Source organism: Carcharhinus amblyrhynchos, chromosome 12 (genome assembly GCF_965287045.1).
Source record: "Carcharhinus amblyrhynchos chromosome 12, sCarAmb.v2.hapA, whole genome shotgun sequence".
NCBI classification, from domain to species: Eukaryota; Metazoa; Chordata; class Chondrichthyes; order Carcharhiniformes; family Carcharhinidae; genus Carcharhinus; species Carcharhinus amblyrhynchos.
This window is the reverse complement of record NC_137335.1, coordinates 71,816,200-71,837,824: the sequence shown is the minus strand read 5'-3', so window position 1 is coordinate 71,837,824 and position 21,625 is coordinate 71,816,200. Positions and strand designations below refer to the sequence as shown.

The window sequence follows — 21,625 nt, the reverse complement described above, 5'->3', positions numbered from 1 at the left end:
TTAAAACATACAAGACAGATAAGCTAAAAAGCACATCATAATCTCTTACTCCTTATTTGTCAATTATAGGGAGTTTTAAATGACGTAAAGATAAAAGGGCTATAAGGGCTCCGTGAGTTCTGGTTAGGCTTGCAAGATTGCACAGTAGTCTGTGACGAGGAAGAGGGAAAGAAAGGAAGGCAAAAGTGTGTGCTTAAGCTAGAGATGGCAACTAGCAAGTGCTTGCTTTTTTATCTATTTGTACCTTTATTTTGCTTGAGAACAACCATCTGCCAAACCCATGAGCAACGACAATACAAAGCACCATGGACAGAGGAAAAGGTATGTTTTGGAGACTCAGGTTTCATTGTGGTGTAAGTGTACTATTGATGGCGGTGTGTAGGCAGGTTGGAGAAAAAAGGAGGGGTTTACAATTAATCTTCAAAACCCTGTAACTAGATGGTCACCAAACATAGAGAGCATCACTAAAATAATCATTCAAAATACTTTTAGGAAAAAAAAGGTGTCAAAGTTTCGATTATAACCCTTTTGTGCTTTGTTCTTTTACTGTCAATTACCTAGCATAGGAAGCAACATTGAAACTAATACAAAAACATCCATTTTAATTCAGGGTAAGTGCAGAGGTAGCAGTATGAGATCAGAAAGAATAGGCAAAAATTAGGAAAATATTGCCTAATCTGAAGTCATCTTGATAACCTGATTTTGTAATTTTATTCAATGTTGACTAAAATGTCAATAATATTACGGAGGTGCCTTTGAAGTGTGGGTTTTAGACAATTTCAAGATATATGTAAGAAAGTTTCAGATGCGATAACATTGGAGATTATCTGCTCTGTACAGAAAATGTTGGTTTTTATGACTTAAGTTGAGTAGTCTTTCAAGCAGGACATTTGAATGTGTCACATAGGGGGCAATTGAAAAAAATGGAGGAGGATTTAGGTAAGATGGTCAAAGGCATAGTCAAACAGATAAGAGGCTACGGAAGGCATGTAGTGGCTAACGGTTTTGCACCTATAGTGTAATGGTCAGGATGGGGGGCACGGGATATCTAATGAACTGGAGTCAAAAGAGCAGAGGTGGATGCTGAAAACAGGACTGAAGGTTTCAAAAGTAAGGTGCATTGTAGCTATGTAGAGAATTGAAGTTGAAATGAGGATTTTCAAAGCCCATGGGTTGCAGGTAGAGGAGCCAGTTGAAATTACACAATATGCATTTTCAAGGGATGGGATAAAAACCACAAAACACTGAATTAATTAACCCTACAGCTTCAAATGCAGTAAAATGTTTTGAGTTCTTGACAAGTGATTTATATCAACTTGAGCAACTAAAGCTTTTCAAATCCAGTGCCATTCACCACTATTTCATCAAAATTCATGATAAATTGAGGAATCCAAAAAGCAAAGTTATTGAAACAATTATATAACAGTTGTAAGTAATTTCCTTATTTCACTGCTTTGTGCCCCCTTAAAATTATATATAATTCTGCTTTAATCCTAATGTTGCTATGTTACATATATTTCTACCAAATGGCTGGACTATAATAATTCTATTAGCTTAATCTGAAAGTAATAATGTGTTTAAAATTATGTTTCTAAATAGCTTTGACTGAGGCAGTATGACAATAGCATCAACATGAAAAATTCATTTAAATAAGTATATCATCGAGGTGCTACTACAAGGTAAAGGCTAGTGCTTAATAAGGAGCTCATACCAGCCTAAAAAATAACATTCACAATTGGGCTAACATTTAAAATTCACATGAGAAAATCCAATCATATCCTGTTCACACCCAGAGTACCTCCTTGGCTCAGCCATCGGAATTTTTAGGATCACTATTTTCTGAAAGCTTAACCCATCCATGTCAACAAGAGAAGGGCAGAGGAAGAGGACTCTGCAATTCATACCTCACCTCCTGTTTCCTTATAACTTTTACAAGGTTCAATTGCCTAAACGGTTGCTGTCACAGCTAAACAGATAGGAAACTAGGCACTATTCAGTGTAGAGCAGTTTGCTTGATCAGCAATACTATCACTCAACTCAGTATCCAACCCCCTCCATTTATGCCATTATGGCTGCATTATATAAGGTCGACACAAGGTACTGCTGCAACCTACCACAACATTATCTCTCTTCCCTGTGACTTCTACCAAAGAGAAGGCAAAGTAACAATATTGTGCAAACACCATCATCTGTAAGTTCCTCTCAAACCCTGATGATTTGTGATTCCTTTATGGCTATTGGGTCAATGGTATAACCGTGGTGAAAAGCACTTTCACCAATCAGTATTGCAATGGTTCATTCATGGAGAAGGTCCTTCACTCTTCTTTGTCAGTAAGCATGCTGAACCTGTCAAGGGATATTTTGGCAATAGGTTTCAGGATCCAGGTCTTCCAATGTACACTCAATTGCCTCTCAGGAATCTTGTTAATGAGCATAAATGAGAATGTAATATGCTGAAATATTCTCCTTTGATGTGATTTGATTTATTATTGCCATATATAGGTATACAATGAAAAGTATTGCTTCTTGCGCACTATACAGACAAAGCATACTGTTCATAGAGAAGGAAATGAGAGCATGCAGAATGTAGTGTTACAGCTAGGTGTAGAAAAAGATCAACTTAATGCGAGGTAGGTCCATTCAAAAATCTTCCTCCCTTCACAGAGCAATGTCCTCTTTAAATATCTTGGTTTGGAAATAGTAATATTGCTGAAACCCCTATTAAAAGATGTAAACTAGTGAGCATGGCATTGCAATGCAGTGCCTTCAGATGTGAAGGCCTGCATCTTCACACTCCCTTCCCCATGCTTGCTGAGCAGTGCCCTTTAAGCTGTATATAACTACTTGTCTCTATGTAATGGAGGGAAACTCCCATGGTCCTTCATGGAGTATACTTCATTTCAATATAATATTTTACAGATTACTGCTGTAGGAAGTATCTTTGTGCCTGGGATTCTTCATACAATGAGTTATTGATTAAAATTGTGCTTTGTGGCGAGGCATTGAGTTGATGCCTGACATTTCCTCACAGTCATCCTTAGCTACTTATAAATTTCCTCAAGTGGAATTTTATGACCCTGTCATGGCAAGGAAAAGGCTGGAAAATGTGGTGAACCATTCAAAAGTCCATTGATATTGGCGGGCCCTAAGAATCAGAAACATTGTCACATGTCTGCCTTATTTCTGGAATCTTTAATCAATGTAGGGAGAATTGTTCAATTATTTTTCTTGAAGTGGTTTATATTGATGGTTGGTGCAGTGCTCTGAGGGATCATAAATAAAAATAAATTCAAAAACAAAATACTGCAAATGCTGGAAATCTGAAATAAAAGGAGAAAATTATGTAAATACTCAGACTGGATAGTAAAATCAGGCCCTTAGTGTTGGGGGATTAGCAGGATAAATACATGGTGTTACAGGAATAGGACCTGGGTGGGATTGTTGTTGATGCAGGCTTGATGATCCGAATGACCTTCCCCTGCACTGTAGTGATTCTATGATTCAATGATTCTATGATAAACAAAAGATAGAAATGTTATGATAACAGTAGTTTGTAATTGTAATAATAGTTTGCTTCTTATTTTTCTTTAAGTTTTCTCACTTTCTCAATGACATTAAACCACCAGCTACTACATAAGCCCAAGTACTTGAATGCGGATGACATCCGAAATATTACATCATTGACTAACATTACTCTGATGTGGTATTCTTTGCTGAAACCAATTCTTAGGGAGAGGTATCCAGGCTCTGCTGGAAACCAAGCTGTACGTCAGGTGAGTAAGGATACCTTGTAAAACGATAAAGTTCATTAAAGTTTAACTTACCCTAAATGTAGTGTCAGAATACAACTTTTCTTGCACAAACATATCTTGTACTTAGTCCCTTAAATATTGAGGTATGATCTCATTAGGGTATTTGAGATGTTAAAAATATTCAAAAAGGAAGATACACAGCTATTTCCTCTGGTTGTGGAATCGAGAACAAGGAAGACACAATCTTGAAATTAGAGTCAACTATTCAGGAAGGAAACCAGAAAGCACATTTTTAGCCAAAGAGTAGTGGAAGTCTGGTATTATGTCACTAAGAGGGCTCGGGATACTGAGATAATTGGAGATTTTAGTATCAAGATTTTTGTTAGGTTAGGATATTAATTCAGGTGAGCAATAATCTTAATGGTAGTGCAGGCTTGAAGGGCTTAATGGTCTCCCGTTTCTGTATTCCTCCTAGAAATGGAAATTTCTTGGTCCACAGCAGACCTCTACACATTAATGCTTCATTAAGTAATGGTAGAATAGAATCATAGAATCCCTACAGTGCAGAAGGAGGCCATTTGGCTTATCGAGTATGCACCGACCACAATCCCACCCAGACCCTATTCCCATTATCCCATATATTTACCCTACTAATTCCCTGACACTAAGGGACAATTTAGCATGGCCAATCAACCTAGCCTGCACATCTTCTGAGTATGGGAGGAAACCAGAACACCCGAAGGAAACCCATGCAGACATGGGGAGAGTGTGCAAACTGCACACAGACAGTCACCTGAGGCTGGAATTGAACCAGGGTCTCTGGCATTGTGAGGCAGCAGTGCTAACCACTGTACCTATTTTAATGGTAAAATCATGGATCTAAATACATTAGTGACCATTGTGAGCTTACAGTCCATCAGCTGATAAATGCCAAAGAATCAGCAGAGTGAAATTATTCATATAGTTTTTACTCATATAATAGTAAGGGCTCAATTTGAAAATGTGAAATTTGCAGGATTTTTATCCAATAATGAAACGTGTTTCAGAGTTTAAAATAAATATATAGACTGAAGTTTAAAAGAGATATATGTACTAGTGCCAATAGATGAAGAAATTCACTGATACTGTGATCCAAACAATGATTTTCTCTACCATTTGCCCAGAGTGATATTTTGACTCTTGAACCTTGAGCAGACTGTTGCTGTACACACTTTTACTACTCTATTCCCAAGTCAGCATGGAGTCATGACAGATGCAAAACACCCAGTACTACTCCCCATCAGTCTACCTGATTTGGTAGAAGTTTTAGAAGTGGGTAGCACATGATACTACAATTAAAAAAAACGTTATTAAAATAATATTAATCAAAATAACAATTTATTTTGGATAGTTCAAAGCTAACCATTCAATATTTCAAAGGCAAATCCCTCTACTGTCGTCCCATTCTACCAGCTGAAGTCAGGGAAAGTGACATTATCTTGAGTTGCAAAAGACAGCAAGCAGAGTATGCAAGTGACTTCAGACAAATCCCACTGCAATCTTGCTTTCACTCCATTGGTCCCTGCCCTTAGCTTGGACCTTCAGGGAAATGAATGTAAGAGCTCCTACTGGTGGAATAAAACCATCAGCAGGATGACACCAGAGTTCTAGGGGTTAAAATCATGAAAAAAGATAGAATATTTTCTAAAATTCTTTATCTGAATGCACGAAGCACTCGGAATAAAGTGGATGAGCTGGTGGCGCAGGTCAGCACAAATGGATATGATCTGGTGGCCATTACAGAGACGTGGCTGCAAGGTGACAGGGACTGGGAGCTGAATGTCCAGGGGTATCAAGTGTTTAGGAAGGATAGGTGGGAGGAAAAAAGGGGGGGCGTAGCTCTGCTGATTAAGGATAGCATCAGGGTGGTAGCAAGGGATGATTTAGGAACCAAAGAGCAGAAAGTGGAATCGTTGTGGGTGGAGATTAGGGACAGCAAAGGGAGGAAGACGCTGGTGGGTGTCATCTATAGGCCCCCGAATAATGATCTGGAGGTGGGGCGGGCTGTTAACGTGCAAATAAGTGCGGCGTGCAGGAATGGAACGGCGATAATTATGGGGGATTTCAACCTACATATTGATTGGTCGACCCATGTTGGATGCGGTGGGCTCGAGGAGGAGTTCTTGGAATGCTGCCAGGATAGTTTCCTTGAACAGTGTGTGTTGGAGCCGACGAGGGAGCGAGCTATCTTGGATCTGGTGTTATGTAATGAGGCGGGTAGAATTAGGGACCTTGTGGTGAAGGATCCTCTTGGGGAGAGTGATCATTGTATGGTGGAGTTTCTGGTGCAGATGGAGGAGGAGAAAGTGGGTTCCCGGACACGCGTCCTTTGTTTGAACAGAGGGGAGTACGGTAGGATGAGAGAAGAATTGGCGAATGTTGACTGGGGGAGCGTGTTGGAAGGTAGGTCTGCTGAGGAGTAGTGGAGGATCTTTAAGGAGATCTTTCTTGGTGCTCAGCAGAAATTTATTCTGATGGTTAAAAAGGACCGTAGGAGGAGAGGTAATAAGCCGTGGATAACGAAGGAGGTGAAGGAAAGTGTTAAATTAAAAGCGGAGGCGTTTAGAGTAGCTAAGAGTAGTGGGCAAGAAGAGGATTGGGAGAGGTTTAAATGTCAACAAAGATTGACAAAGAAGTTGATAAAGAAGGGTAGGAGAAAGTATGAAGCTGGGCTAGCGCTTAATATAAAAAAGGATAGCAAGAGTTTTTATAAATATATAAAAAGGAAGAGGCTGGCTAGGGTGAACGTTGGACCCTTAGAGGATGAGAAGGGGGACTTAGTGGTAGGGGATGGGGAAATGGTTGAGGTCTTGAATAACTTTTTTGTTTCGGTCTTCATGGAGGAGGATGTGAATAATTTGGCCGGTGTTAGCGATGGAAAGGTGGTAGGACTGGAGGGTCTCAATGACATTATTGTTACTAGAGAGGCGGTGCTCGACAGACTGGAGGGACTGATTGTGGACAACTCCCCAGGACCGGATGGAATGCATCCGAGGGTTCTGAAAGAAATGGCGGAGTTGATAGTGGATGCCTTGGTGGTTATTTTCCAAACGTCGCTGGATTCCGGGGAAGTGCCGGAAGATTGGAAAGCGGCTAATGTTACGCCGTTGTTTAAGAAGGGTGGCAGGCAAAAGGCAGGGAATTATAGGCCGGTTAGTTTAACGTCTGTTGTAGGTAAAATGTTAGAATCCGTCATCAAGGAGGAAATAACGAGGCATCTTGAGGGGAATTGCTTGATAGAGCAGACGCAGCACGGTTTCGTTAAAGGGAAGTTGTGTCTGACAAATTTACTGGAGTTCTATGAGGATGTGTCTAGGGCGGTGGATAGAGGAGAGCCGGTGGATGTGGTCTTTCTTGATTTTCAGAAGGCGTTTGACAAGGTACTTCACAAGAGGTTATTGCAGAAGGTAAGGGGGCATGGAGTTGGGGGTAGGGTGTTAGCGTGGATAGAGGATTGGTTGTCAAATAGGAGGCAGAGAGTGGGGGTTAATGGGTGCTATTCGAATTGGCGGTTGGTGACTAGTGGAGTGCCCCAGGGGTCGGTGCTGGGGCCTCAGCTATTTACTATTTATATAGATGATCTGGAGGAGGGAACCGAGTGTATGGTGTCGAAATTTGCTGATGACACCAAGATCGGTGGAACGGCAAATTGCGCGGAGGGTGTGGAGAGTCTGCAGAAGGATCTAGATAGGCTGGGCGAATGGGCCTGGAACTGGCAAATGGAATTTAATGTTGGCAAGTGTGAGGTGGTCCACTTTGGTAGGAATAATGGTAGGAAGGACTATTACTTACGTGGCGAAAAACTGCAGCAGGCGACGGTGCAGAGGGACCTCGGGGTCCTTGTGCATGAGTCGCAAAAACCCAGCCTGCAGGTGCAGCAGGTGGTCAGGAAGGCTAATGGGATGCTGGCCTTCATAGCGAGGGGGATTGAATATAAAAGTAGGGAGGTCTTGCTGCGGCTGTATAGGGCATTGGTGAGGCCGCAGCTGGAGTACTGTGTGCAGTTTTGGTCGCCGCACTTACGCAAGGATATTTTGGCCTTGGAGGGAGTGCAGAGGAGGTTTACTAGGCTGATACCGGAGTTGAGGGGGTTGAGCTATGAGGAGAGGCTGAATAAACTAGGCTTGTACTCGTTAGAGTTTAGAAGAATGAGGGGAGATCTCATTGAGACGTATAAGATGATGAATGGGATGGATAGGACAGAGGTGGAGAGACTCTTCCGGCTCAGAAAGGACAGTAGGACGAGGGGGCACAGCCTCAAGATAAAGGGGGGCCGGTTTAGTACAGAGTTGACGAGGAACTTCTTCATTCAAAGGGTGGTGAATCTCTGGAATTCTCTGCCCGTTGAAGTGGTGGAGGCTGCCTCGTTAAATATTTTTAAGACGTGGGTTGATGGGTTTTTGATAAGCGAGGGGATTAAGGGTTATGGGGAGAGGGCGGGAATGTGGAACTGAGCCACGACAGATCAGCCATGATTTTATTGAATGGTGGGGCAGGCTCAAAGGGCTAGATGGCCTACTCCTGCTCCTATTTCTTATGTTTTTATGCTCTTAAAATTCATCTATGGGATGTGGGCATGGCAGGCTAGGCCAGCATTTATTGCCCATCCCTAATTGCCCTACATTTCAGAGGATATTTGAGAGCTGGGCAAGGATGGTAGATTTCCTCCCCTAAAGGACATTAGTGAACCAGATGACAATTGTTTTATTAGACTTTTAATTCCAAATTTTTCCATGAATTCAAGGGTAGGATTTTCCAGCCGCGCTTGCCCCAAGAGGAAAATTCCCACCCAAGCTCAACAGACCTTTAAATAGTCCACCAAATTTTCTGTCCATCTGTTAAGATTCCCATAGTGGGTGGAATAGGAAACTTCTGGCCCAAATTTCACTATCTGCCATGGTGGGATTTGTATCCAGGTCCTCAGATCTTGCCCGGGTCTCTGGATTACTAGTCCAACAACAATAGCACTACATCATTGCCTCTCCAGCCTAAGCTAGCATTGCCTAGAATCTCGAAGATCAAAACAATTAATTGATTGAGGTTTTTAAGATTTTAAAAGGAATTCAGAGGATCATTAGAAATAAACTTCTGCTGGTGGGCAAACCTGGGAAAGTGGTCTTAACATTAAAATCAGTCTCAGGCCATTTAGGAAAGAAGTTAACAAGCAAACTTTCACACAAAGGATAGTAGAAATGTTGAACTATCTTCTATAAAAAACACTTTAATGAACTGTAAATCTAAGATCAATAGATTTTTGTCTGCAAAGGTTATTAAGGGATATAGAGCCAAGGGAGGCAAATTAAAGTAGAATAAAGAACACATTATTAAAATAAGTTGAAGTATAAGTTCACAAACTGAATTACCTACTCCTGTCCTATTTTCCCATTGACAACTCAATTGAAATTTCAAATTAAAATGTTTTTAACTGGCTTCTTTTTTAGCTGCTGTGAAAATTGATCTTTTAAAAATTGTTTTTCTCCACAGCACATCATAAGTCAGTTAGATGGATTACAGGCTGGCTGGATAACTGAAGAGGACACTTTTCAGGAAGCAATACCCTATGGAACAGTCACATTTTCAAATATCATCAGTACACTAGATCCCTCAGCTAAACGAAGGCTGGTGCTGGCTTGTCACTATGATTCAAAATACTTCAATAAATGGTGGTATAGTAGAGCGTACGTGGGTGCCACTGATTCTGCTGTACCATGTGCTATGATGTTGGAACTGGCTCGTGCGCTGGACACTGTGCTAGTTCAGATGAAGGTACTGATAATGTGTAATACAGAACAAAACACAAGCATTATAAATAATTAATCTGGTGTGTAAAATTCTCGGTTATTTGACATCTCAAGCTTTTGTCAAGAGGACAGCGTTATGATGTCAACTTAAACATTTTTGTATATCGCATGTTAGAAAAACATTCACTTTCTAAAGCCATTTACATTAAAAATGAACTTTTTTCTGCACTTTTGCATTCCTTGTTAGGAGGTATTCATGTGAGGAACCATTAATATAGTGACACTTCAGACTTTGCAGTGGCAATGGTGAAGAAATCATAAGTAAAATTTGCTGCTGCCACTTAACAAAATAGTACAGTGATTTGGGAGAAGGGGATTTCAAATGCATTCAAAAAGAAGCCATTTCCTATGGTGTTCCTCAGATATGCCTAGGTATCCCATGCATTAATTCGATCTATTAACATCATGGTCTGTCACAGTGAGATACTAAACAGATGATTAATGAAGCCATATGAAAATACAACAGCACGCTTAGTGAATTAAAAGACTATGGTATCTGTAGCAATTTAACATTTAACATCATGTTTCTGTCCAGGTATTAATCCTCTGCTGAAATTACCTACTAATGCCTTTGTCAATAAAGCATTAACAAATAAATGATCAATGCAACCTAAATAATTGAAATAAGATGATAACAATATACTGATTCACTTTATATGGGGTAATTTTGGACAATTGTGTGGGGAAAAAGGAACTGCAAAGTTCACTGAGTCATTAAATTATAGGCCAGAATTTAACATGGAAGGAGATGGCCCAATCTCCCAGGTGAAAAGATGGGGGCATTCTCCTCCCCGACCTTGTTGAGTTTCCCCAGTTCGATCATGGTTGGCTCATGGCAAGACCCCACCCCCACACACTTTTGAGAGGAAATCCCAGCTACATGAGCTGCTGACCAATTAGATGGCAGGCAGCTCTCTCATCTCAGCAGTGCCACAGGGTAAGGTGGTCTCCAATGGGACTAAGCAAATTTCCACCAGGGCCAGTTTGGCAGTTCTGACATTGGGGATGGAGTGGGGTGTGTGTGTGGGGGGGGGAGGGGGGAGGGGTGCTGAGTTTGGGAGGGCAGAAGCGGGAAACACTTTGGGGTGGGGGAGTACCATGATAGCATGGGGTGGGTGAGATGGGGGGAGGCAGGGATAATGTACTGAAAAGGAGTTTCAAGTAATTACTACTTGCTGCATAGAAAGGTTCTTTCTCACATATCTCTTGCATCTCTTACCCACATTTAATCTGTGTCCTCTCATCCTTGTACCATCAACTCATAGAATCCCTACAGTGCAGAAATGGCCATTCAGCCTACCGAGTCTGCACTGACTCTTTGACAGAGTATCTTACCCAGGCTCTTCCTCCTGCCCTATCCGCTCACATTTCTCTTCGCTAATCCACTTAACCTACACATCTTGGGAGTCTTAAGGGGCAATTTAACATGGCCAATTTGCTTAACCCGCATATCTTTGGATTGTGGGAGGTAACTGGAGAACCTAAAGGAAACCCACGCAGACATTGTGCAAACTCCACACAGTCATCCAAGGCTGGAATTAAACCTGGGTCCCTGGATCTGTGAGGCTACAGAACTAACCACAGTACCATCACGCTGCTGACTAAGTTTTATTTTTTAACCTTATCAAAATCTGTCATAATCTTGTGCACTCTACCAAATCTCCCCTTTGCTCCATGGGAGACAATCCCAGTTTCTCCAATCCAACCTTACAGCTAAACTCCTGCATCCTTTCAACGACCCTCACTTCCTTTCTGAAGAGTGGTGACTAGAACTGGATACAATGTTCTAATTGCTTTATAAAGATTCAGCATTACTTCCTTGTATTTGTACTCAATGCCTCTATGAAGCCCAAGATTCCATATGCTTTGCTCACCATGTTCTCAATGTGTCCTGGTCCCTACAAAGCTCTGTGCACATGCACCCCACTTGTCTAGAATTTAAATTGGTAATATTATGAAAATAGTGATTTAAATTTCAAAAATCCAATTTATGAGCATCTCTAACAGTACATCCCAAAGAACTACGATGATTTTTGGACCAGTCCAGGCTGGTATTCTTTTCCAAAGTGCGACCTACGGTGGTAATTCTCCCAGCACTGCCGACAAACTCCAAAGGGGGTCGGGGCTGCTGGTGGGAGGAGGGTTGGGGAGATCAGGACTGCCAGTGGGTAGGGGAGGGGTTGGGGGGATCAGAACTGCCGGGGTGCTGATGGGGGAGGGAGGGTGATCAGGGTATTGGGGAATGGTCGGGGGGCAATGTTGCAGGGTCACAGCCTTGGCCAGCGATTGAGCTGACCAGCAATTGGGAGGCCAATTGTGTGGATACTGTGCACGTGCTGATCTCGGTGTAGACAGATCGGTGGTTGTGCAGTGGCCCGCTCAGCGCTATGCTGCCAGCCTCTCCAGTGGGAACAGACCCTGTCCACTGATTTTTAGAGTGATTTACACTAGTGCACTCTGTAGTGCACAGAGTGTGGGAGATTCATTTTGAAAATCCTGCTAAAAAAAAAGCAGGATTTACTCCAGTTTTTACGCAAATTTGACACTTAGAATTTTTTTGGGAGAATCCCCCTCTATATTTTTGTTCCAACCTTTAATTGAGTTTTAATGTTTGAAAATGCTTGTAATCTGCATATTCAAATTTTTGTGTGCATAAAGGTTTACACTCAAATTATTTCTCTTTCACTTAGGATTTTAGTGACAGGCCAGATCTTACACTGCAGCTCATTTTCTTTGATGGTCAAGAAGCAATTGAATATTGGTCTGAGATTGATTCTCTATATGGTTCTCGACATTTGGCAAGCAAGATGGAAATGACAAAACATCCTACTGGTGTCAGTAATACCAACCAGCTGCACGGAATTGTAAGTACTAACTACCTTAGAAACAGAAACAAATACGAGGTGTGGTTATTATCATGAAAGCAAATTACTGCAAATGCTGGAATCTGAAATATAAAAGGAAAATGCTGGAAAATTTTCCAATAAATTGTTTATTTTTGGACACTGAAGTCTCAAGATCTCATCAATGAGCCATCACCGCAACAAAAAAAATATTGTCCATAATATGACATGGTGCCATAATATAAAACATTGGTAGCAGATCAAGGTAAATCCCATGGAATTATTGTTTCTGTGACTGGACTGTTGTCGTAGCTAGTACACGTGGAGGGACAGATTGTTTGTAAACATGTGGATCACTTGAGAAGTAGAGAGTTGCACCAAGAGTCAGTGTTGCCATCTACAAAGCTCTTAGAACCTGTAAGCACCGAAGTATCTGATCAACCTACTATTGTCTTAACTGGTGTCTCCGTGGAAATAAGTAGTAATGAACTGCTTGTGCCAGAAGAGGTACCTGTTATTTGCAGTTCCTGTTAATGTCGATCAGTGGAAGTATCTCAGACTATAGAATTACACCAAAGAAATGTCTCAAATTCTGTATTTATAATTGTCCAACTCATGTGTATAATGCATAGTTAGAGTTTAGGAGTGAGTAACTTAGCTAGTGAAGATTGTATAAAGGAATGGGGGGGCAGTGTTGTGGTGATTGCCTCTTCAAGGGCAACACAGCATAAGGAGGGTCACCTGTCTTGCAGGACCAATTGGGACTGAGTACGGGCAATCACGCTGGGGTTAGAGTCCTCTCTTAGTCAGAAGATAACTAGAAAGCATAGAATTAAAAAAAGGAGATAAATAAATAAACAAGTTCCAAATGTTCTTTTTTTGGAACAATAGTAACATGAAGACAATCAATTTATTTTAGTGATTGGGTATATACCAGATGGATCCTTTTCTATAAGATTTATTGGGTAGTTGAGATGATTGATGACCTGATAATTTGCTAATATTCTAATTTGTCAAACTGCTTTCATTCCTCTTAGGACCTATTTGTATTAATGGATTTAATTGGTGGGCCAAATCCAAGATTTCCAAGTTATTTTCCAAATACAGCTCGATGGCATAAACGACTACAGCTAATAGGTAACTTAAATTATTTTTGGTCTATGCAAGAAATTCTACTCTTTAGCCACTGACCTCATTCCTCTCCCTGGCAATTTTCTGAAGCTGAGCCAGATTGTTCACAACTTTGGCATTATATCTGATCCCAAAAATAATTACTGATCATATATCCACATCATCCTTTTTTTTGTCTAGATATGCCCAATATAGACCCTGCCTCAATTTATCTGTCAATAAAACCTTCATCCGTGCCTTTGTTAGCTCCCTGGTCCTCCTGCCCTTGTGAACCCTTTCCCCCTCCTGGCCTCCATCCGACAGCTCCTCTTTGACCGCTTCTTCCACTTCGTTCTGGATGTTCCATTCCCCTTGGTTGTCATCAAGGATGTCACTCCGCTGCTGTGCCAAGTTATGTAGGGTACTGGTGTTGCTATGTCATCCTGCACTACCTGTTGTCCATGAGATGCACCACCATTCGAAAGGGGGATTTCAGATTGGTTGGTCATTTCCAGAGGTTCCTAAATGAAAGGCTCCAGGATGGGCTCTAGTGATTCCTCCACCCTCCGAGTGCTCGTAGGCCCCTGGGTTACTCTATGGGATGGAGGGGCAGCTTAAGTGTGCCCAGAGACATGACACCTGACTGGGACACAGCAGACCTCTGACTGTCGTTCCCTGCGACACTCCTGTGTCCATCTGATGTGAATCAGAAGCAATGTGGTGCTCACCAGATAGTGACCCAAAAGCCTGCCTGCTAAGTTTGCCCACCAAGGTGTGTGTCTCTGTGATAGTGATTGGTGAGGGTGACAGCTGATATGCTTCATCCATGTCCTCCTCGGAGATCTCCTCTGAGGTGCTGTCAAGTGTGGGCAGTGGAGCATTACTGGTTGACAATAGAGGCTCATTGGTTAATGTTCCTGCAAGGCAAGGAACATAGCTTTAGTGCGTGGCATAGTCAAGGGTTTGGACAACAAAAAACTCACTTGAGTCTGGTCAGTTGGATGAAGGTGCAGTGGCTCCTCACTTTTCTCTTGCAAGCCAACCTCGCTCTTTGTGCAGATCCACTCATGCTTCTCCCCTGGCCCTCTTGTAATACGGGGTCAGGATCTTCAGTTTGGGCATGCCACTGCCCATCTTCTCTCTGTCAATGGTTGTGGGCAATCTTTTCTTGCAAGGACACAACTAGGCAAATATTTGAGCTAAAAGGGAGACTGAAGGTTTTAGGATAAGATATTAATAAAGTTGAGCTGTTATGGCTGCATGTGGTGCTCTTATCTTGCAAAGGGCAAAGTTAAGTATAGAAAATATTGATACTGGGAACTTCTTACTATTGGGATAAGTTATATTAAACAGAGCTTTCTCACTGAAGATTAAATAATTGGGAGAGTATAGAGTTGTATAGATCCTATGCAATCTGTGCAATGATTAGATTTAGTTGGCTAAAACTTTCAAAAGTGATTTCTGACCACAGGGGATTTCTACATCTAAAAACATGAGCTCAGCTTGAGCTAGATTGCAAATAGTGCCTTTGGAGATGACTTAATGCAGAAGTGCAAAGCTTGAGATTGCTTATCTTGGATAAGCAATTCCATATATTTCAAAATCCTTGCATTAAATTATTAAGTTTGGTTGTCATGAGAAACTGAAGCAAAAGAATAAGTAAGTCAAGGGAAAGATTATAGATCCTTTTGATAATCCACTTATGAACCAAGTAAGTTGGTGTATGAATGGGTAACATTGAGTAAACGAAAAATTGGGTTGATACCAAAAAGTGAGCAAATTCAAAGAATGGGTTAAGCCTTTGTTCAGGATTTTAAGCAACTTACCAGCTCTCAAATGATGGTCATTGCAATTTCAAAGAAGCCTTATATCTCACATGGAAATACTGAAAACAAAGCTCAAACTAGATAATAGGACAGCATGTATCCAGAGTATGAACCTAATAGTTTCACAAATCAGTAGATGGTTCACTCTCATGCACTTACCTGAAACATAATATCTGAATCATTTTTGTGGATCATTTCTGCTCCAACATTACAATTGGCATATCTCTAGGGTATGATTTCACTAGGATAAAATGGCAGTGCATTGATATTTAAAGACAAACATACTGAGCTATCTATGAAAAGCAACTAAACCAAAGTCTTTAATGTTGTTCAACAGAACGACGTCTGCATCGACTGGGTGTACTGAATGACCATCCCAATGAGGTGAAATATTTCTGGACCAAAATGCAAGCAGGACATATTGATGATGATCATACGCCATTTTTGCAAAGAGGTATTGTGTAACATATCATAGTAAGGGAGGAAGTTTTTCTCCTCTCATGGAACAAAATTATAAATCTGTTTATAGCCGATTATATTTATGTAGTTTTGGATTTTATAAATAGAGATCTGTAATACAAAAGCAAGTAAGTTAAGATGAACCTGAATAAAACACTGGTTTGGCCTCAACTGAAGTATTGTGAGCAATTCTGAACCTCACACTTTATGAAGGATGTGAAGGCATTGGAGAGAATGCAGAAAATATGCACGAGAATGGTTCCAAGAATGAGGAATTTCAGTTATGTGACTAGATTATAGAAGCTGAAGTTGTTCTCTTTGGAGAGGAGAAGATTCAGAGGAGATTTGATAGAGGAATTCGAATCATGAAGGGGTCGAACAGAGTAGACATGGAGAAACTATTCCTGTTGGTAGAAGAATCCAAAATAGATGGATGCCAATTTATGATGCTTGGCAAAAGAAGCAACAGCAACATGAGGAAAATCATTTTTATCCAACGAGTGGTTAGGATCTGGATTGTATTTTTTGAGAATGTGGTGGAGGCAGATTCAATTGAAGCTATCAAAAGAAAATTGGATAATAATCTAAGCAGAAAATGTGAAGGGCTACAGGAAAAATCAGGGGAACTAGATGAGTTTTTCTTGCAGAGAGCCAGCACAGACATGGCAGGCTGATTTGGCCTCTTCCATGCTATAACTATTCTATTTGTTTATGCTTAGTATAACTCCTTTGCTTTTGTACTCCATGCCTAACATTTATGATGTAGAACCTGGTGTTGTGAGACTTCTTACTAATATTTATGGAGCAGTGACGTGGGATTAAGTCAATAGCTCTACCAAAGAACGAGTATCATGTACTGAATGATCTTTCTGTGCTGTAAGATTCGAAAATACTTCCCAATTGTTTTTATATTGAATCACTTTGTCAAAAGGATAGAATTAACTTTCTAATATCTATGTTACTTATCTACATTAATTGAATACAACATATGCACAATGCAGTGTTCTTATCCTTTTCTTTCCTGACTTAGCTTAAAATAATCCACAACAGGGAAATATAAAGCCAATGTAGATGCCACCAGAGGTAGAGATTTAGTTGTGTGCTTTTTGTAACAAATAGGTTAATGCATTGGGATAGAATTCTTATTTAATGAAATTGTTGGCCCATTTAAATTAATGATAAAATTAGGAAGTAAATAGTTTCATTAGTGGAATCTCTCCCATAGGCAGGGCTGCAGAAAGCAACTCCAGATTTGAACATATTTCATCCTGATGCTGTCCCAATGTCCTGCTGTGATTGATGTATTTATTTTGAGGAAAATAAAGGCATGCTCCTAGGTCAGAAAGACACTTTCTGTGTAGCAATTCAAGGTGACTCAATGTGACGAGTAATAAACTAAAAGATTTATTGACTAAGGGTCAACTAATGATTTAACAGCACAACTATACAGGCTTACTCCCGTCAACACCCTGACTCCAACAGAAGCCTTCTAGCCTCGGGAATAAGCACTCTCACTCTCGAATAACCCAGTTTTGCCTGCTTGCGCTCTGTTGATTCTGGCTTGGTCATGTGGCCCGTGAAGGAATAGTTTTTCATACTCTTTCTCCTTCAAACCTTAAACAAAAAGAAAAACAATTAGGCAGAAGAATAACAATACTACAGAGGAGATGCTAGGGAGAGACAGTTCATAATGTCAGCCTGTCCTGAGACTTTCAGACCTTTGCAGAACACAACTCTGTTGGGAGTTCTTCAGCAGATGACAACACTGGAGCTGATGTGCTAACCATCTCTGGAACTAGACCCTTGATGGCCCCTTCTTCTCAGTCAGTCATTGAAACCAGAGGTTGCCTTGGTCCCAACACGGGCACTGACATCTCTAGTTCAGGGGCCTGTACATGTGAACTTGATGCAGGACATACTTGTTTGTCTCCTGGAGCTGGCGCTCCTCTCCTGCGTAAGTGTTCAACATGCTTCTTTATTCAATGGTGAGATGTCATCACCATATATGAGACTGGCCCCATCTTCTCCACAACTCTCTCTGGCACCCAGGCTGGTCTTCCACCAAAATTCCTTGCCAAAATGAGGTTGTCAACTTTAAATGACCTGTTCCTTTTCTGAGAGTTGTGATATTCTTTTAGTGAGGCTTGCCAAGTCTCCACCCTCCCCAAAAAATTTGCAGGCATGATCCCAGTAGTTGCATGAGGTATAGTGTTGCAGGACAGCAAAAAAATTTGCCAATTGCACTGGCAATGGCCTATGAGCCTGCTTCTTCATGGAAGCCTTGAACGTCTGCCAACCTATTTGATGAAGTATGGTAGGGGGCTGACCTGACATAACGAATGCCATTAGACTAGGTAAAAGTCTGAAATTTGTCAGCTGTGAATGCTGTTTTGTTGTCTGATACCAACGCTTGGGAAGACCATGGATTACAAAGATCTGCCTCAGTTTTTCAATAGTACATGTAGCTGTGGCATATGTCATGAGCTGAATGTCCAAACACTTAGAATGGGCATCTCCTAGGGTTAGGAACATGTGCCCCAAAAAATGCCCTGCAAAATCTACATTACGCCGTGACCACAGATGGCCTGGCCATTCCAAGGGATGAATGTTCGCTGGTGGTGACAAGGTTTGCTGGGTCTGACAACTTTCGTAGTGCCCAATCCTTAACCCACGCCCTCTGTTTTATTTTCTTCTCTAGCCTCAGTGGGAAAAGCCTGCTTGCATTCACTCTATCTATACACATCAAAATCTTGTACACCTCTATCAAATCTCTCCTCATTCTTCTACATTCCAGGGAATAAAGTCCTAACCTATTCAATCTCTCTCTGTCACGCAGCTTCTCAAGTTCCGGCAACATCCTTGTGAACCTTCTCTGCACTCTTTCAACCTTATTTACATCCTTCCTGCAACTAGGTGACCAAAACTGTACACAATACTCCAAATTCGGCCTCACCAATGCCTTATATAACCTTACCATAACACTCCAACTTTTATACTCAATACTCCGATTTATAAAGGCCAATGTACCAAAAGCACTCTATCCACCTGTGATGCCACTTTTAGGGAATTCTGTACCTTTATTCCCAGATCCCTCTGTTCAACTGCACTCTTCAGAGTCCTACCATTTACCCTGTACATAAATGGTAGGACTTGAAAGGAAACAGACTTGCAAGTCTATGGGGATATAGCAGAAGAATGGGGCTGGCTGGATTGTTCTACACAAAATCAGCATGGACAAACTGTGCCAAATGACTTCCTTCTGTGCCATACTTCCCCTATGAATGAATGATACAAAATAATACATTTTGCATTGCCCAATAATACTGAAATAGTTAGGTATGTGTGTGCAGTAAAGGGCCAGAAAATAACTAAATGGTAGGTGGGGCCTGAAGTAGATCACATATTCACATTGGTCGTTATATTATTTTTCACAAATAAAGCATCTTCAGAAGAGGACTGCCTCAAATGAAATAGATGCCTTTTACTACCATGTTGAAATTCAAACATTTAATGAGCCGAATATTGTACAATGTGACATTGAAAGGAATTAACTAAATATATGTCAAGTAATCCTGCACTCTTTTCTGTTCCATAGACGTTCCTATTCTGCACATCATACCTTCACCTTTCCCTCAAGTATGGCACAGAATGGAGGATAATGAGGACAATCTGGATCCAACAACAATTGATAATCTTAACAAAATACTGCAGCTATTTGTTTTGGAGTATCTCAGATTATGATATCACCTAGTCTTTACCAAATGGATGGTTTTGAGTTAAGTACTTCAAACCAAATGGATTTCAGAAAGAACAGCAGCAGACCTGGCTTCCTTAATGCAAATGGGAAACTATTATTTACAAGTAACCAAATTTGTTTACTCAGTTAATGTTCATTAGGATTTAATGTGTTGAAGAATTATTAGATTGTTACTAACTAATAGAAGCTTCATGGCAAACATTCGTGACAAACATTATATGCTAGTACTGTGGTTCTCTTCATAATTTTGTTTTAGTATCCAGTTGAAAGCTTTCATAGTGACATGTATTACTTTAACTGCATCTTAACTATATTTGAACTGTAATTTTTAAGTTTGGTGATTGTAATGCATGCATTAAATAGTACAGTTGCACTACATACTTTGTGTCAGTGTAAATTGGAATATGGCTTGAAAGAATCACCAATTTTGTATTTTATTTGGGAATTATATACCTGGATCATGTGATTCCACACAGCTGATTAATGCAGCAGATGAAGCATAACTTCAAATAATGGAAATCAATTTTTGCAAAAAATAAAAGCTTGGGACGAACCAAGTTTTTCAACCCTAGGAGATGCAAAGCTGAAGAAAATCTTGAATTTCTAATGATAGAAATGAGTTGAAATTAGCAACTTCTTTCTGACCACAGATATTTATGATGTGGAGATGCCAGCGTTGGACCGAGGTAAACACAATAAGAAGTCTCACAACACCAGGTTAAAGTCCAATAGGTTTATTTGGTGGTAAACGCCACGAGCTTACAGAGCGCTGCTCCTTTGTCAAGTGAGTGGGGAGTTCTGATCACAAATAGGGCATATAAAGGCACACACAGTTTAGAGAATACTGATTATAATGCGAGTCTTTACAGCTAAACAAGTCTTAAAGGTGCAGACAACATGAGTGGAATGTCTGCACCTTTAAGACTTGATTAGCTGTAAAGACTCGCATTCTAATCAGTATTCTGTAAACTATGTGTGCCTTTACATGCCCTGTTTGTGATCAGAACTCCCCACTCACCTGACGAAGGAGCAGCACTCCAAAAGCTAGCGGTGTTTATTACCAAATAAACCTGTTGGACTTTAACCTGGTGTTGTGAGACTTCTTACATGGATATTTAAGCAGACAAGTACAAATATCTGCTTTTCTGACTTCAAAATCACCAACAGGAAGTATAACTCTGGTCGCTGTTTCACTTAAAGCTGGTAACAAAGGTGCCAGCACAAAGGTGTCCAAAAAAAAGTTTCACAAAAAGTTTTGTACCTGACTTTCAGACCACAATTTTAATCCTTTTCCCAGTGTCTACCTGGATGCTTTCCGCTGGGTCCACAACTGAAAATCTCTGCTAACTATTCAAATTATGTCCTTCCATTAAGAATGGACAGGCCTCCACACCGAGAGACTCTCCAGGAGTGTCTTCTTTGGAACTCAAATGTACTGTAGAATTCTCCTTTTAAAATCAGTGCCTATGATTTTATTTTGAAACATAACTAGGAAGAACTTTGCTTTGTAAGCACGTGATATTTGAAGTGCCATGGTGAAAACACTGTTATACTTCATTTGATACATTAAAAAAATGAGCAAAAATCAGGAAAGGACTCCTGTTCTTAATTCTATTGAATTGAGCTTTATTTCAAGTGGTCATCCCTTCATCCAGCTCTGAGGTCAGATAGGCTGTTTGCCACGAATCATAAGATTTCACTGATAAAGCAAAGTCCTGCAATGGCGAACTAGTCCCAATAGTGAGGATAATGTTCCCCGCCCTATACCTAATTTGCAGTTGGCATACGGCAACTGAACAAAATTTTACCTTTTATATATTCCTTTTTAAGAGTTATATGTAAAATAGTTTTCGAAATGGTTGTTTCTGTAACATAACTCAATTCTAAATTTGAAAAGGATAGCTAAAGATTGTGTCTGCACCACATCTCATCCGAAATTTCGATTATCTTCACTTTTTTCCTGTTCCACCCCTGCTGTCTTCTGCCACCACTTTTCCCCACCCCATTGAAATTCAGATTCCAAGTTGGGGACGTGCCT

At 40.6% G+C, this 21,625-nt stretch overlaps 1 protein-coding gene across 1 annotated transcript; it reads left to right on the top strand.

Annotated features, from left to right (window-relative positions):
* Window positions 1-204: 204 nt before the first annotated feature.
* LOC145351080 (glutaminyl-peptide cyclotransferase-like) lies at window positions 205-19,571 on the top strand. Its single transcript, XM_080200691.1, has 7 exons — window positions 205-321; window positions 3,627-3,773; window positions 9,276-9,557; window positions 12,283-12,456; window positions 13,473-13,572; window positions 15,709-15,825; window positions 19,426-19,571. Exons 1-7 carry the CDS (start codon window positions 205-207, stop codon window positions 19,569-19,571), a joined length of 1,083 nt encoding a protein of 360 aa, XP_080056817.1.
* Window positions 19,572-21,625: the final 2,054 nt, after the last annotated feature.